Source organism: Rhynchophorus ferrugineus, unplaced genomic scaffold, assembly GCF_030347505.1.
Source record: "Rhynchophorus ferrugineus isolate W39M unplaced genomic scaffold, kcgeb_rfMv2 rfM7, whole genome shotgun sequence".
Lineage (NCBI taxonomy): Eukaryota > Metazoa > Arthropoda > Insecta > Coleoptera > Curculionidae > Rhynchophorus > Rhynchophorus ferrugineus.
The window spans coordinates 1333744-1352639 of record NW_027472586.1 but is presented as its reverse complement, the minus strand read 5'-3'; the positions used below and the strand labels follow the sequence as shown (position 1 = coordinate 1352639).

Here is an 18896-nt window from a genome sequence, read left to right as displayed (position 1 = left end):
TTATGAAACTATTGTTGCAAAATAATTACTATATTAAAAACGATTTTGAAATGAATATGATGACTTTGGGACAATAAAACTCACTTATTACTATTCTTGTGCGCTAGTTATTACCCAGTAACTAAAGAGTTGAAAAACTTAACGTCTTATCGGTGGAACAAGGAAAGAAAACGAACGAAATCATATCTCAATCAAAAAAACAGACCGCCTCCTCACAGACGGTGTCTTATTGACTGGAACTAAAAGACCTAATCAATCTCAGTTCGTTATCTGAACGTTTACAAATACCGGACCAGAAAAAGAGGTAATCCTTCCGCTGTTCTACCGCACCACCCCCCGCGTTCCGCAAGGTGATAAATTGACGCAGGAGGTGTCGTCTTCGTAGAAATCGGGCCCCAGTCACCACGACACGTCTAACAATCTCTGCTGCAACTAATTGACTATTGATTCGTCCGCATCACATCTCAAACAATAAGAAACGTGATTTCTTTCGGGCAGACAATCGGAGAATGGATGAAATGTCCCGTGGGAGTTGATGAATTACTTTTAAGAACAAATAAAAAGTTATATAGGGCAGATTTTCTCGTCTAGTTGAGATGCCGTATGTTCAACGTTATTTTCTGTATATGTTATGTTTTTAGGAATCCCTATAATACTGAAACAACTAAAAAGACAATGTGTGTCCGGATTTTGTCAGTCTTAGGAGCAGGAGTTAAATTTGGACATACGAATATAATATAATACTAAATTTAACGTCTTAATTCAAAATAACACTCTTTATAATCGCCACAATTTCCATTTGTCTGCAATAATTTGGAACTAAATGACATCAAAAATCAATCAGTGCAAATGTCATTATCAAAAGTGTCATTTTTACTTCTTGAACAAAAATACGAAAAATACATCTATTTTGAGACAAAAGAAATAAAAATGCATATTATATTACTTTAGAGTTTATAATATTTAGAAAAATAAATGCATAAAATAATTATAATACCATTGGATTCTATATAAAATTCTTTACAAAAAATGGGTGCAGCTAAACACAATTTTCAACCTTTTAGAACTGGTAATATCTATAAAATAGATAAAAAACAATTCAATTTCAATGCTCAATGAGAAAAGAAGAATTCATTCGAACCAACCGAGACCATGACGAAAGATGACTATCGATTACTTTTGGATCGAGCAATGTTACCAACAATAACGTTATCGGCTATACCCAAATCCACGAACAGAGGTTCCATGAGCACATTAATATTTAGGTTCTCCAGTTCTAGAAAATAATAGTTTAATCAGAAGACTAAAGGGAGTAAAACTATTTGAACAGATTCAGTGAAATTATAAGCAAAACTCATTGTATATTTAAAACAGTGACATAGTTGTTAAGGGCAAAGTGTCTATCGTAGAACCACAGATATCGTATAAAATTAGGATTAAAACAAATAGGTTATTAGTGTTTATTTACAGAAACAGATCAAATTATTATTTTGTATTATGGTATAGGCTGATTATAAACGATACTAATTGATACTAATATCTTCATGGCGTCCCTCTAGTTGAGGGGGATTTCTTTGTTACCATGTGACCTTACACCAACACGCGCTCAATTATAAATCACGAACCCACGCAGTAAAAACACGCGTCATAATAAACGGCCCTAGATTATAAAGTCGCTCAGCTTAGCGTCATATTGTTTATTAACCATATATCGGCAGTTTTCTCACGAACTATCCCGCAGAACAACGCGACGACCTTCCCTCCTACCACCGCACCCCTCGACCCCCGCTGGTCTCGTCGCGATTACCGCGCCCAAAACCAGCACCAGCCAGGCCTGTTTTGTTATTCATGGAAAATCTTTTAAACTTTCCGACCAGGCGGACGGAGGGGGAGAGGCCAAGCGCCGCTCCTGCAACGTTTCAACTCTCCCCTTTTCCCCGTACCCCCCGCGGCCCTCAACTAAAACTATAAATCCCAATTTCGGGACGTGCCATAACTTTACATTATATCAACTAATGCTGACAGTCAGAACTGAGATAGGTCGCGGAACTTCAAGTAAAATACAAGTTCGAGACGGTAAATCATGCCGTGGGGGTGACGAGGAGAGGGGGTGGAGAGACCGTCGGACTTTGAATCATCGACGACGAAGTGGCACTGCTCTGATTGGTTTCCATCTTGGAAAGCTGAGGTCGGAATGAGAATAAGAGCTGTTAAATACTTTTTCCCATATATATTATATATGTATCATTAGTTAAGATAAACAGAGCCGTAGAGTATGTTTATCTCTATAGTATATAAAATCTTGGGAATATTAACGATACATCAACGAAGAATTGTTCGAATATGAAGAACTAAAAGCTCAAACCCCTTCTAAGCCATCACAAAGAACTACTATCAATAAAAATGTATGTTTCGATTAAATACAGAAAAAATCTTATAACTTAAAACCACAATAAAAAGACAAGGAATGTAATAGACGAGTTTGGAATAAAATATTTTGATATAATCAAGTAAAAGGTCAATCATACCTTCAACAATTATGAATTATTAAAAATTTCGGAAAATGATAAAAAAAAAGAAGAAACTCCAATTCATATTGTGAAAAAAAGCTCTGCTAATAAGAAGCAATGAGCGAATTTTGTTAAATAATTTTTAGAGCTTTTGTAGTGTACCTCAATACATATCCCAGTCGCAAACATCGTAATATGTAGGTTAAGGCATGTACTAGCACGCACTCTAATTAAAGAACGGAACTACATTATGGAGTTAGAATATCTTCCTCTATTTTGTATCTTAGGATTAAAGAAAAAGTTATACGAAAGAAGTTTGATATCGAAAAGTATAGCGAAAGGGTCTACAAGATAATCAATTAAAGTTTCTCTTGTAAAGTATGGCAATATTATACAATATGTCAGATGTCTGGTAATAGATTGGAGTCTTTCAAATGAAATATGAAGGAATTATTTATAGATTTCCATGGAAAAATCGATATTGTGAGTGGAAGCCTCAGGAAACAGCTCTCAAGAACTACATAGATCAGGATCATAGAAAACAGTCTGAACTATGGCGAGATTTAGTAAAGAATATCGAAGTGCTGTACCAATATCAATTGGTTGAGAAATGGGCACTCACACCGCTCACCTCCGGCCATTTATTGATCATGAAAACAAAGGAAAAACAAAGAATTTTTTAATAAATATTGGGATATTTTCCGAAAGCACGTTCAATACTCATATTAATAACCATTTTGACATCGAGATATATTAATATCGATCAAACAACGTGAATCTCGCTTGTCCATCCACTAACAACCCCCTTCCACCCCATAAAACACATAAAACATCAACCGAAATCGCGCCCTCCGAAGCCACATTTCAAATTTTTCGTCAAAATCGCGCTACGTCACCGTCACCCATTAAAAACCGCAATAATTAACAGACCAATCAACCCAGATCGCTCATTAATCTTTCCATTGACACGGCCACCATCCCACGTCCGCGGGAACACGGGGAAAAAACACGGGTTCCCGCCATGTATGCTAATAATTCAAGGCTGTCGCCTTTTTATAAGGGGACGGCCGCCGCCAGTTGGCGCTGCCCGCCAATACGTTTAATTAATGGCCGAACTATCGCTATAGATTGAAATTGTGCCTGCGACCGGGGGTAGATGTGAAGCGGCGCGTTATAAATTGTTTTTTTCCCTGGCCGTAGTCTGCCTCTCCATTAGTTTGGGCATAATGGTAAGACGGGTTCGATAGATTCACGATGGAGTTTGGTAAATAGCAAAAAACCGCCACGAAGGATCTGGGAAATTGTTCGAAACGTTCCAGCACCGTTCAGAATTATTAATATGGCGCGATAAAAGTTCGCCAAAAACACTTAATAGTATTCGGTATAAAATATGATTCCTATTACATAATCAGACCACCTACGAGATCATTATAAGCGAAAAAATGCTATGACCCTAATTTTTAAGAAAAGGATGATCGAAGCTGACAATATGTAGTATATGAGAAGTAAATTTAACGACGTGGTTTCACTTTAAAAAACAATTAATCATAATGCGATTAAAATTACAAATGTCTTAGGACAATTAGTTGAATTGAAAGTTCACAAACTTAACTCAAAATAACATCAATGCTTATTATGCTGATCAAAATAATATAAATAAGAGCAATTAAATGAGGTACTGAAAGCATTAATGAAAACAAAAGAAAAAATTACAGTTTATAGAATATAGTTAATTATTTTACAATAGTATCAGTACCTATTCTTTATATATTCTTATCAAATTCACATGTCTACAAATAATAATTTTTAACAAACACTAGGAACCTTGATATTAATAATTTACAAATTTAATATACCCTAGGAAACGGTGTAGGATAACTAGTTACATTTTACGTCGTCTGTCATTATGTGAGCTTTCTAAATTGCTCTATCCTGGTACTTTTATTGATGTTTATTGATGTAAATTTTATAAAAAAAATATCAGTTACTATTTCACAAGTAATATTTATGAGTACAAATTTCTATAAAGCGAAAAGCCTATTGAATATTTTGTTCAAAATTGGCAAAAATCACACAACCCGCATTCTGGGCACGATATACTGTAACTCTGATTTTGTTTCTGATTTATATGGAAATACAATGAGCAACCAAGAAGTTTTTTTAAATCGAAATCACCATTATCTTTTTAACGGCATTTATAGGACAATCTGGTTAAAGTGTTTTCGTCACATTTGAACTTCAGCACTGTTTTATCCCACTAAATATAATTTTGAATAAACAAATAACCTTTGTGTCAATTTTTTTTAAATAACAAAAGTAAAACAGAATGAAATTTTGACACATCGATATTGAAAGTTTAAAAAACATAAGAGTCTGGTGGAAACCTCTGCAATGCGATAGATAATCACACAATCATCATTGAGACATCAACAATTAGCAGTATATGTGTATTGGTTAAATCATTCAGTCAAAGAGGTACTATTCATTAATCCAATCTCTATATTCATATAGAAAGCTATTATATATTTTCCTTTTCATTATAATCTTGGCATTAGTATACTCTAACAATATTGTCAGATAGCTGACATCTTGAGGATATCAGAACGTAGTGTTTTTTATATAATTTCACACGAAGAACGTACATGTTATTCACATGTTTGAATTTCATGACCCAAAGAGATGTATGGAGCTGTTAAAATAAAATAAAAGTGATTCGTTTATGTCTTTGTGTGGTCATTAATAAAACTAGGACAAATCGTTTTGCAAAATGGCATCGAATTCTGCAAGAAACGTATGACTGATGTGTGACATATGTATATATGTATAAACTGTCATGGAAGGATGATGATCAAAAGGCATCACAATTTTATTCGGTATTTTAGAGGACCTCTTCACGAATTAGGAACCAACCTGGTTTGTCCCGTTTTGTACTTCTACTTTATGGACAATCGCAAACATAAATTTACGACCGTGCCCGAGCAGGATTCGAACCCGCGATGATCGTAACAGTAGGGGGACTATCTTGTCGCCTTAAACAGTGACTGATTTATATAGTGATCGACAAGGGAGAGATCGGGAAAACACTTCACAACTAATTTTCCCAATAATAATCGGCCATTTTCAATTAAAAACAATGAATTCGATTTACCACCGACCCCTACACCCTTAAAAGATCAACCAACACCATCCGAGAGAGGAAAAAACACATTCCTCACCGAAAAAAATCCAATCCCGTCGTCGAAAAAAATATATAAATCTTCCAATTTAATAAACAGGACAACAGATTAGACCCTCAAAGTTGATTTAGAGCTTTCTCGAGACCACCCCCACCCTCACCAATCCCCCAGACTCTCTCGCTCCATCACGATAGCAACACGAGGAAAAAATACGCCGTCAAATTCTAGATAATAATCAATCAAACCGATACCCGGACCAACAGAACGCAACATAAAAATGGGGCCGTGTAAACGTTCCATTATTTTACGCGCTACCCCTCCGCGGTACCTCTCCTCCTCTATTCCCGCCGGTAATTAATTTGCTACGTAAAAATCACGTCCGTATTTTTTGTGGCAAACTCGTAAATTAAATTACAATATAAAGAGTTGAAGTGTGTTGAAAAAACTGTGGGACTCCATACGTACCGGGGGTGAAAAGGGTGGGGAACCCTTTTTACGCCGTACGAGCGGAGTTAAACGAGCGAGGCGCTCTTGCGGGAATATTAAGCATTTTAAACGGCGAATACATTATGAAGTTTTTCGTGCTTTAGTTCGTATACGGTTCAGAAATGAATTATTATGATTGTCCTCTTTAATCTGAGTCAGTGAAGTGTCGTTTTGCATCACGTAGTGTTAAAAATATGTAAAATTTCCTTTCACGTGTTACCACGTGACGTGTTCCAAACAGTGGTTTATGACAGGTCAATTGAAAAGTCCCAGGCCTGACACACAGATGGCACTACTAAAATTAAATCCATATGCATTTTTTAGTTAGCCCTAACCGTCGAAAGATGCGTGTATAAATTTGACAGCTATCGGATCATTAGTTTGTGAATTATAGCATTTTAAGTGAAGCAACTTTTGTTATTGTGAAAAAATAGAAAAAAAGGAATTTCGCGTGTTGATAGAATATTTTTGAAGGGAAACAATACAGTTCCCAGTTACAGTACACCGAAGACGGTGAACGCAGTGGACGCCCAAAAGAGGTTGTTACCGACGAAAACATTTAAAAAATCCACAAAATGATTTAGAATGACCGTAAATTGAAGCCGGCTGGCAAGGCTATGGCGTCTGTATTTTGGGATGCGCATGGAATAATTTTCATTGACTACCTCGAGAAACAAAGGACCATCAACAGCGACTATTACATAGGTCCGTTTGAAGGACACAATCGCCGAAAAACGGCCATATTTGAAGAAAAAGATACTGCTGCTTCACCAAGACAATGCACCGTGTCACAAGTCAGTGAAAACGATGGCAAAAATCCATGAATTGGGCTTCGAATTGCTTCCTCAATCACCGTATTCTCCAGATCTGGCCCCTAGCGACTATTTCCTGTTCTCAGATCTCAAAAGAATGCTCGCGGGGAAGACATTTTTGTCGAATGAAGAGATGATCACCGAAATTGCTTCCCATTTTGATGTAAAGGACACATCGTACTACACAAATGGTATCGAAAAGTTGGAGGATCGCTATAATCAGTGTATCACCCTTGCAGGGAGTTATGTTGAATAAAAAAAACTAATTTTGCCAGAAAAATGAGTTTTAGTATGGTAGGCCGAGGACTTTTCAATTGACCTGCTATATCCTTTAAATATAACCGAAATTACTTTTTCCTCAATCTTATATAACAAAAATGATATCATAAAAAGAAATTTAAAATCCAACTGGAATAACTATTGACGAAAACACAAACAATCAGTATTCGATTATTAATCCCGAATATATCGAAATTAGAAACCCGAAAGAATTATTATTTTTCATTTCACTCTACTCCCGTTACTGCCAATATCGCGGCAATACACACAAATCCCGATATTTTAAATAAAAACGGATTTGATCCAATATAGAATTATACGATTTCGGGAAACTTTTATATTCAACAGGCTTTTGACGGCTGCCAGTTCGAAATAGAAATATATTTATTTTTCATTAAGTGAAACGAGAAATTTCACGCGATATTTCCTCTCCGACTTCCCTGGCCGTTGATTGAATTCGTTTCTTGCGACGCGTTTTACTTACCAGGTTGGGTTTGAAGGGCGGTTCCAGTTTACGAGCTTCGAGAGCGGGCCAATCGATGGGCTGGAAGAACGGATGATCTTGGATGTCGCCGTGTGGCGAAAAGCGATTCCCTAGTCTTTTATTGGCGTCTTTTTCCAAAAACTGCAACAATTAAGAAAAATTTTAACATCACTGAAGGAGAAAAACATCTTTATCAACCAATATCATCAATTATTTGTATTGAAAGTTGAATAAAGGACAACTCGGCATAATATATTTAATAATACAATCGATAGCCACTACTTATCCCCATCTCTCAGCTCATTTTCATCGTTCAGCTCATCTCAAGTGTAGCACTGCTCAGCCAGGCCATGACCCACCTATAGGAACATGTAATATCAGAATGAGGACATCCCAATTTAATGTTTCCAAGTATCTTTTCAGCGGTTTTGCAACATGTGGTTGAGCTTTTGTGTCATTGTTCGTATTCCGGACGTTTTTCACGTAGTGCTTGGCTCACATGCATCAATTGCAGCCTATGATAATCCCCATTGATGGTCTCACTTGGTGTTAGCAGCTTATCATATACCACACCAAGCTGGTCCTACCAAATACTGAGGAATAACTTGAAGCCAGTGAAATTCGGCTTTGCTGCTGATATTGATATATGGCCAGATGGTGACCTCATTTTTTTTTTGCTTCAGTTTGTCATAATGGATCAACTATTCCTCACCAGTAAAAATACGATGCAAAAACCTTAACGATTTTGCCGTTGAAGCCGTTCACACATGACCAAATGCCTTTCAATATCTCTGGGCTTCATTTCATACGGTACAAAATATCCAAGATTTTGGATCATTCCCATGTTGAATCAATCGATTGAGAGTGGTTTCTTGTTTTCTTCCCAACAATTCTACATATCCTTCTTGCGTTTTACACGGATCATTATCGAGTAATGCCTTCAAGTTCTCCTCTTCATTTTTTTTGGCTGTCCAGAATACTTTTTGTTTTTAGTATCAAAATATCCACTTTTAAAGAGTCTAAATCAGTATTCATATGTTAGAATCAAAGATTAATGATTGTCATAATCGTCACACCGCATTCAATGACCTTCAGCCTTGTACGAAGTAAAAAAGTAAAACTTCCCGCAAATGCGGTTTACTCGATACAAATTCAGATAATTTCGACGCACTGCGCTCAAAATCATACGGAAAAGTGAAACTTGTCAATAAAGCATAATAACACCATCAGCTGTAAATCTTTTAAAATTAAATTGTAGGCCTAGAAATAATTAAAACCAACTGACCTGAGTTAAAACAGATGTAGCTTCAGCACTGAGGAATCTGGGAATGACGGGTTTCTCGTTGCAGATGGACCAGAACAGTTCGTCTTCGTCACAGCCACTGAAGGGGGACTGTCCCAGCAACATCTCGTAGAGCAGAACACCGAAAGACCACCAGTCAACGCATTGGTTATAATGTTGTCCCTTGATTATCTGAAAAAAACGAGCAGTGTGGTCAAAATTACTTAACTTTCAGTACTATATATGTGTGTGAGGACCAAGAAAAGTGTATTCACTGCGAGAAATTCAGAGATTGTCATTTCCAAAATTCCAGAAATTTATTCCGGACAACTTTTGTACCTTTTTTCACCATATCAACCATCCCTGCACTTCCATAAGTATGTCAAAACCTAAATTAACCGAATCAGTCCAGCCGTTCTCGAGTTTTAGCGAGACTAACGAACACAAAAATGTATTTCAACAAAATCGCTTAATCCCGTAAAATATAAAAAAACTTTACGGCTTCCCACGTACGACCATCATACTCATTGCACAACCTCGCAGTGTCAAATACGAAATAAAAAGAAACATCCTCCATAAAACAGGCGCCTGATATTCTTATAAACAAAAACAGAATTATTACAAGGCTGCCAAACGCCACCGACAAGGAAAAAAAGGCGTAAAGGAAACTAGCATATCATTTAATCCCAGTGTTTATGGGATATCAGTCCCGTCCCGATAGGATTTCGAGGGGTATCTTAACGCCAGTAAATTATCTTTTATCTCTTCCATTAGGTTTTCGATTTGTTATTTCTCCTCGAGGAATTAATACCATCTTCGCCTCAACTTATCTATAAATTGCTTCCGATATTATGTTTTTTTTTTCTTACATTTCATTTTTCATATAGGCAACTTACGAAAACGTTTCTTTGAGAAAACACGTTATTTTTGTTGCACGTTTTATGCTTGTTTTTATATTCAATATGATAAAATTAATCTTAATTTTGAAAATCTGTTAAAATAAGTTTAAATAAAAATTCAGACAAACATCATAATTTTCTTAGGTATGAATCACCGTTTCTTATTAATTTTATCTAATTCACACAAACTGGCCACGACCACTGACAACATTCCTTCATCTTCATTCGATATCGCTTTATAATTTATTTTTACTCTATAGTTACTTTATAGAATGATTTATTATTTAATGTTAAGTATTATTTATTGTTATTAGAGTTTGTGAAATTACAGTGAGTTGTGAGCTGTACATGCACATGTAGCCATCAAGATATTTTCCATTTGTGGTATATCACATGTGTAAAGTAGGTAAAGAATTGCTATACATTCCCTTGTAATCCACCTGTTTTAACTCATTTTATTGCAGAGTAGACTTCCTCTTGTTTGGCTCTAAACTTATTGGTAACTAACTATTCTGATATTCTGAACATTCATTGTAACTATTCTGGTAAGATTTTAATAGTTCATCGAGTTGCTTCGGTAATATTTTTTTGAGGTTATGAATGAGGTTATCATGCCCAACTTTATCGAAGACGATGCTACATCTGATAATATAAGATTTTATCTTCATTGGCGTAATCTGGCTATTTCAATGGCATCTGTTATATCTTGACATCTGTGCACCATTGATCAATTATTGAATTTTTGTTAATAAACTCAATAAATGTAAATATTACGTTTTTTCTCTCTATATTTTCATTTGATATGATAAGTGAAAACTTTATTTTGAAAATCCATTAAAATATGTTCAGTATTAAAATAGTTTCAGTTCATGTAAACATCCGATAGAATTCATACTTTTCTTAGGTACGATGCGCCGTTTCTTATTAATTTTATCTAGTTCGCACAGTCTCGCAAGGACCTTTATCTATTCAGCCGACAATATTCCCTCATACTCGTTCAATATCGCTTTAGAATTGATTTTTACGTCATAAGGAGCGTTTAATAACGATGTGTAAGGAATTTCCGCCCGGCATTATTGCATTTGGACCATAAAAAACGGGCGAACGATTGAGATAGAAAATTCGGTATTCTCCCCTTCGACGGAGAAGATCGATAATTCGCCGTCTACGTGATAAAACTCCACCGCGGCAGCTCGCGGAAATATTGTCGGCAGTCGGTCGTGAAAAACTCCCCTGGTTCCTCTCGTCTTTTCAAGTGTTTCCCGTTCGGTGTGGGGGGACGCGCGGAAGAAGGTGGGGTGTGTCGTGAGATCTGGGATAACAAAAAAAAACAAAAGTCAAACCTCTGGAGCCATGTAGTCCGGCGTGCCGCAGAAGGTATCGGCCATTCTGTCCAGGAAAATCTGCAATTTGCACATTCCGAAGTCGGCGATGCGGACGTGGCCATCGAAATCCAGGAGGATATTGTCCAATTTTAAGTCTCTGGAATACAAAAAGGCATATTAGAAAGAGAAATATATGTATATATATATATATATATATATATATATATATATATATATTTTTATATATATATATATATATATATATATATATATATATATCGAGATAAAAAAGGGAAGAAAACAAAGAATTCTTCCTTTTTGCTCTTACAGTTCATCAATAACCTATAACCTATTACAAACTCACATATATTATGCCAAAAAGGCGGCAATTATTCCGTTTTTAAACCACTTCTCACAGGAGCTTCTCAGTTTGAACTTCTCGTTTCATTTAATGACCTTCACTAGGTTTTATAGATATATATTTTTTAAAAAAAGTCGCACAAGATCAAATCTGGTTAATAAGGTCATGTCATTAAACTTGATGTTCAAATTCTCCATGTGATGGTTTATCGTTTTTTTAAATATATTGATAGAACATTACTAGTCGTTGTAGACTAACTTACAATTTGTCTCATCAATTAAAACTAGGTACTTATCTAGGAAGTCCCATTAGATCCTTATTTAGTCTCTAATAAAATAAAAACAACAGCTCTTTTCAGTGTTTTACTATTTAATGAACTTCACCACACAACTACACAAGATCACACAATTTGGGTTCTCTTGAGCTAAGTCCCAGTTCAGTATCGTTTAAGAATTGCAGCACTTCGATGTTAACATAGAAGTGGAGTCATTCTTCATGTCTTGTTGCGAATCTCTTAATTTCCTTTCCTGGTAGTGGGAATCTGAAGGTGTAAACATTTGTTCGTGTAGTATCTGAGTGTATCCACAATACTTCTCAGGAATTTTAGTTTGAATTACGTGTAATATTTTGATATTAATTCTCACAGGACGTTCTCATAGCTGAATTTCTTAGGCTCTTACAGGTTTTAGTATCTGCTTGTACAGCAATATATGGACTATTTAGATAGTCCTTCAAATAAACAATACATTTTTGATATCTTAGCTCGAGATGTTTTGTTTTATTTTTAGTATCATTCTTCCAAACTACTTTTATTTCTTTCGTTGTTGAGTAATCTTTTTCTTTAACTTTTATATAATCTCTTATATGATATCTTGCCTAAGATGTAAGGGTTTAGAAATTCAACGTTTTGGTTCGACAATATTTTATGGAGCTTATACACCAGTCTCTTATGCCAGATTTTCAAAAATATATCTAGGTAATTTTTTTGCTATGTACTATGCATCAATTGTTGAATATTTACTGATAAATTCTCATTTTTCTATATACAAAAGTTATAAAACTGAAAATGTGTTACGCTATGTTAAGGGAGTATTCTAACCTAGAAGTTTGAATTCTTTTTAATTTAAATTATTTGCAGAGATATGGCTATTTTAGTGACATGGCGTCTAAAAACGAAGCTTTAATTGATTTTTTTCTCGAAACAACTCAAGTTCCATATACTTCGATAGAGTAATTCAGGGAGAAAGCTCAAACCAAAATTTAAGTAAATATATTGAAAAGAACTAGACTGGTTTCGAGAAAAACGCTTTTAAAGTTTAGTTTTGAGGACATATCGACGAAGACGAGGACAAAATGGATTTTTTTACATTTCGAGACTCCCTTAATTTCTTTAAAAATTATCATAGCTTCTTAAATTTATAACAAAACATTTTTAATGAGATTTATTTCTTGCAAGGACCGTAACTAAAATATAAACAATATTTCTAATGCAGATTCTATATAGAGGCCAGACAAATCATTAAAATAAACGAATCAGATAAATGGTATTGTCTTTGACTTGTTGTGAAACCATAAATAGTACTCACCGTCTCGCACTGCACGTACGTAACAGACATCAGTAGACCGTTGAAACAGAACAATGCGAACCGAAACAAAAGAAAAATCATTCGATTTTACTTAATAACACGGTCGGTTATCTAACGAGAGTTCGTAACGTTCCAGAGGCCAGACGGCCCTCTCTATTTGTTTGTTGTTTTGCCGTCTGCGAACTTACTGTTCCATAAACATATTCATCCAACTAATAGCCGTTCCTAGGCCATCGGAATGATTTATAACCAGCACAACGTGCGTAGTAATTCCCTATTAATTATAACATTAAATGCCGTAACATATTTCAGTAATAAATATTAATTTATTGGTCGAGCATTCCAGTACATGGAGGACATTTACATTTAAATGTCATTATATATATATATATATATATATATATATATATATATATATATATATATATATATATATATATATATATATATATATATATATAATATTATCAATAGTTTCTAATTACATATCAAAAGAAACTGGTAACTGTTGCCTTAAATTTAAAAGAGAAAAATGTATTGCAGTATTCCTCTTGTTCTTTCAGCTAAGATCTTGTCTAAATTCTACACCCCTCATTATCTAGTCAACCTAGTCTCATATCATAGTCGTATACATCCTCCTACCATATACATTACATTACTACATTTCTTAACAACCAAACGAGCAAGAGTCACCTTTTACTAGAGATGCAATATTTATTGATTTTGATTGAAATTTATTCATTTTGATAACACTCAAAACATATACGTTCGGATATAAAAAGTACACCTAAATATAGGTCACCTGTAGAGAGGTTTATTATTAGCCGAACATCTAAGGATAAAATATATTTAAATAAAAGTAAGTATCAAACCCTGAAGAACACTTAACACTTATTGTTGACCACTAACAATTTTCCGAATGATTTGCATCTTCAGCAATAAGTGATCTCAATCAACGAAGCTTCCAAAAACTGTATGCATGTTGAAAAGTTAGGACAGTACTTAAATTACTTGTAATTAAAATACACATGTGCATTTGATATTTGCAATTCAATTAATTCTTAATAATACACTTTGCAATTAGTCTTTTAAATAGCTGACGCTGAGGTGTTTTGTAGCTAGTATTTCAGATACTTATTGCATCAAAACACAATATGTACGTTTTGTAGAATTATTTTGAATGAGGGGAATTATTTTAAATTAACCAGTAGCGTCCATGATAATGTTCAAGCAGCTCATATTAAATATATTAAATATAATAAGTACCATCAAAAGTATTTTTTCGCCTGAAATATATCAAGCCATCATTGGCATCGTGCTACCACCCTTACAATATGTATATTATATATATATATATATATATATATATATATATATATATATATATATATAATTTTCAAAGAATTTAAGAAATAAGTTTTTTTACTGATTGGAAGGCTTCGGTGTATTACTTCTATTTACATAACCCAACACCTGACTTTATTTTATAATTTGTATTTCCTATTTTAAATACATACGAGATAATATTTTGTAATTAGCATTTTAAAATTTAAACAAAAACAGTTAAAATAATATATTTTGTATTGTATATATTACATACACGACTTGAAAATATTTTGTATTTCGTATTTTAAATACATGTGAGCTAGTATTTCGTAATTTGTATTTTAAATAAACGACTTAAAGAATTTTGTATTCCGTATCTTAAGTACATACGCGACAGTGTTTTGTAGCTTCTGTCTTAAATAAAAATAGTTAAAATATTTTATTTTTTGTCATATATCTTAAATACAGGACCTAAGAAATAGTATTTTGTATTTCAACAAAGTGACTTAAAATTATATTATAAAATATTTTGTATTTCGAATTTTAAATACACTCCAGATATTATCTTGTAATTTATGTTTAAATTAAAGAAAAACATATATTTTTCCTATCGTAATGCCATCTCGACAATTTATAGTTGTTCTAAAATTATTTTTGAGTATCGCCTGTACCCCAATATATTAACGGTGATCATTCCAATGTTCCAAAGTTCCAATACTCTGCAGTATAACACCCGAAGATTGTCATCTTAATATAAGACGCGGACCATCGCTTATCGACTATTTATATACCTCAATGTTGTTTATCTTCTTCTATACGCTTACCGATAATGAAAAAGCCGAAATAAAAAAGCGCAAGACAATAAAAAGATACCGAAACGCGCAGGAAACTGCCGACGGCATCAACGTCCAATACATCTTGATTTATACAAAGCAATAATATCATCGGAGGGAAAATATTAAATTTCTCTCGGTCCGGATATCCAGTCAATTCCGGATCCCTTTTACTGCCGACGGTCGATGGGGTGTCGGGAATTCGGGCCGGGCCGCTAGCCGGCTTTCGGGCCCGTAAAGCCTGAATGAAGGCGCCGTAAGTGTCAATTTTTAAGGACGTCGCCGCATCCCCGACCGATATCCCCCCGCCCGGCCTGCATAATCGGGACTTTTTCTCCTCGGATCCTGTCCGGGATTTGCTACGACTGCTTCATCTGGATCGCCACTTCGGACGGATTGCCGCCCGCTATTGGGGTTGGAAATGGATATTCCATCTTTTTTATTTCGTTTTCAATACCTATATATATACCGGCCTTGAAAGCCTAAAAATATATATATATATATATATATATATATATATATATATATATATATATATATATATATATATATATATATATATATATATATATATATGGAACAGTAAGTTCGCAGACGGCAAAACAACAAATAGAGAGGACCGTCTGGCCTCTGGAACGTTACGAACTCTCGTTAGATAACCGACCGTGCTATTAAGTAAAATCGAATGATTTTTCTTTTGTTTCGGTTCGCATTGTTCTGTTTCAACAGTCTACTGATGTCTGTTACGTACGTGCAGTGCGAGACGGTGAGTACTATTTATGGTTTCACAAGTCAAAGACAATACCATTTATCTGATTCGTTAATTTTATTGATTTGTCTGGCCTCTATATAGAATCTGCATTAGAAATTTTATTTATATTTTAGTTACGGTCCTTGCAAGAAATAAATCTCATTAAAAATGTTTTGTTATAAATTTAAGAAGCTGTGATAATTTTTAAAGAAATTAAGGGAGTCTAGAAATGTAAAAAAATCCATTTTTTCCTCGTCTTCGTCGATATGTCCTCAAAACTAAACTTTAAAAGCGTTTTTCTCGAAACTAGTCTAGCTCTTTTCAATATATTTACTTAAATTTTGGTTTGAGCTTTCTTCCTGAATTACTCTATCAAACTAGATGGAACTTGAGCTGTTTCGAGAGAAAAAAATCGATTAAAGCTTCGTTTTTAGATGCCATATTACTAAAACAGCCATATCTCTGCAAATAATTTAAATTAAAGAGAATTCAAACTTCTAGGTTAGAATACTCCCTTAACATAGCGTAACACATTTTCAGTTTTATAACTTTTGTCCATATTCATATCTCTTTAATCATAAATGGTGGAACATATAGAAAAATGGGAGTTTATGAGTAAATATTCAACAATTAACGCATAGAACATAGGAAAAAAATTACCTAGATATATGTTTGAAAATCTGGCATAAGAGAGTGGTGTATAAGCTCCATAAAATGTTGTCGAACCAAAAAAGTTGAATTTCTAAACCCCTACATCTTAGACAAGATATCATATAAGAGATTGTATAAAAGTTAAACAAGAAGATTACTCAACAACGGAAGAAACAAAAGTAGTTTGGAAGAATGATATTAAAAATAAAAGAAAACATCTCGAGTTAAGATATAAATAATGTATTGTTTATTTGAAAGACAATCTAAATAGTCCATATATTGCTGTACAAGCAGATACTAAAACCTGTAAGAGCCTAAGAAATTCAGCCATGAGAACGTTCTGTGAGAATTAACATCAAAATATTACACGTAATTCAAACTAAAATTCCTGAGAACTATTGTGGATACACTCAGATACTACGCGAACAAATGTTTACACCCTCAGATTCCCACTGCCAGAAAGGAAATTAAGAGATTCGCAACAAGACATGAAGAATGACTCCACTTCTACCATCCCCGACCGATATCCCCCCGCCCGGCCTGCATAATCGGGACTTTTTCTCCTCGGATCCTGTCCAGGATTTGCTACGACTGCTTCATCTGGATCGCCACTTCGGACGGATTGGACGGATATATATGGAAAAAGTGGCAAAATGTTTTAACCCTTAGACAAATCTCAAACTATGTAAAATTTAATTAAAATTTGTAATTTTTAAAATCTGTGGTTAAACAGATATTTACTATCTTTCTGATAATCTATTTTTCATTGTATGACTTTTACACTAAAGATTGTAAAAAATTATTATAGTACCATCCGATTTAGCATAAAAAATTCATTATCCTGGAATTATTTGTATAAAAATGATAGTAAAACGTTCGAAAATGGTACAAACTCGCAATTTCTAACGATCATATTTAAAAATGGAAAAATTGTCAAATATTTGTACATTTTTAAAAAATACAATCCTCATTATATAACTCAAAAACCAAGGGTTATATAAAAATGAATATATAATCCCTGAAAGACGAACATGCCTCCACAAAATTCAGAAAATAAACGAAAAACATGGAAACAATTTTTAACAGCGGCAGAAAGATTAGCACAATCCAACTAACACCATAAGCCAAGATAGAGCTGGAAGACCAAGGAGTATACCAAATTTGCTGTCGTGACTCTGATGAGGTCTATATAGGACAAACAAACAAGCAAAAGAAGAGACAACTTGTTAAACGGCGATACAAAACGACACTGATGGTAAAAAACCACTCGATAAGGTCTAGTTTTATATATCTCACTCGTGGAACGATCTTAACGCCTTTCAATTTTAACCCAATCACTCTCTTACCAATACGCAATACAGTCCATAGCCAAAAGTAATGCGATGTCTTTTGTTTCCTTCATTGTTGAGTAAGTTTCTTCTTATTTAACTCTAAACATCCTGGCTGAGATGTAGGAGCTCAAAAACTTGACGTATTGCTTTAGATTATTTTGTTGATGAGTTCCTTATCCCAGACTTTTGGAAGGCTTGCGCTACATCCAACAATTTTTTTATTAATCTTTTATAACTTCAACAATCTACCAGTGAGCAATAAGTATTATTATATGATTTCCGTATTATACTATAACTATCCTGACATGTAGAAGATCGCTTCAGTAGGTGATCTGCTGTACAACTTATCTAAATATTATTCTAGCTAGTATTCTAATTTCTTCTAGAGATTATTAAATCTAACTCTATGTGTCTATTGATCACTTCGTATGGTAGTTTGTGTTTGATCCTATGTACTACACTGTCATCACGCATATTTAACTGTTTGGCGAGTGCATTAGCATGCTCTAATAGTCTCTCAGAGTACTTCGAATCACACGCATTATGGGTTCTAAGGGGATATCACGCTGAATCAGTTTGTTGGAGATGTAATGTGGGGCATCGACGATGACTCGCAACACTTTATGGTGGACCTTCTGACAGATAGCTATGTTGGATTTACTAGCTGTATACCACAACTCAATACCATCGACCTAAATGGGCGAAGAATTGGCTTATTTAGCAAAAACTTATTATCTTCTAGTAATACCTTGCAATTGTTGAATGTTTGCTCGTAAAACCAAACCGCCGTATATATATTATCAG

At 34.4% G+C, this 18896-nt stretch overlaps 1 protein-coding gene across 15 annotated transcripts in view; it reads right to left on the bottom strand.

Moving 5' to 3' along the window:
- Pkcdelta (Protein kinase C delta) overlaps positions 1-18896 on the bottom strand; it is a 77751-nt gene that overhangs the window by 1542 nt on the left and 57313 nt on the right. For all 15 annotated transcript variants that reach the window (XM_076410440.1, XM_076410441.1, XM_076410442.1 and 12 more), the window contains 3 exons: positions 11272-11410; positions 9033-9221; positions 7748-7888 (listed from right to left, as the gene is read on the bottom strand). In XM_076410440.1, coding sequence (XP_076266555.1) covers positions 7748-7888; positions 9033-9221; positions 11272-11410 — 469 coding nt within the window. The remainder of the gene's footprint in view (positions 1-7747; positions 7889-9032; positions 9222-11271; positions 11411-18896) is intronic.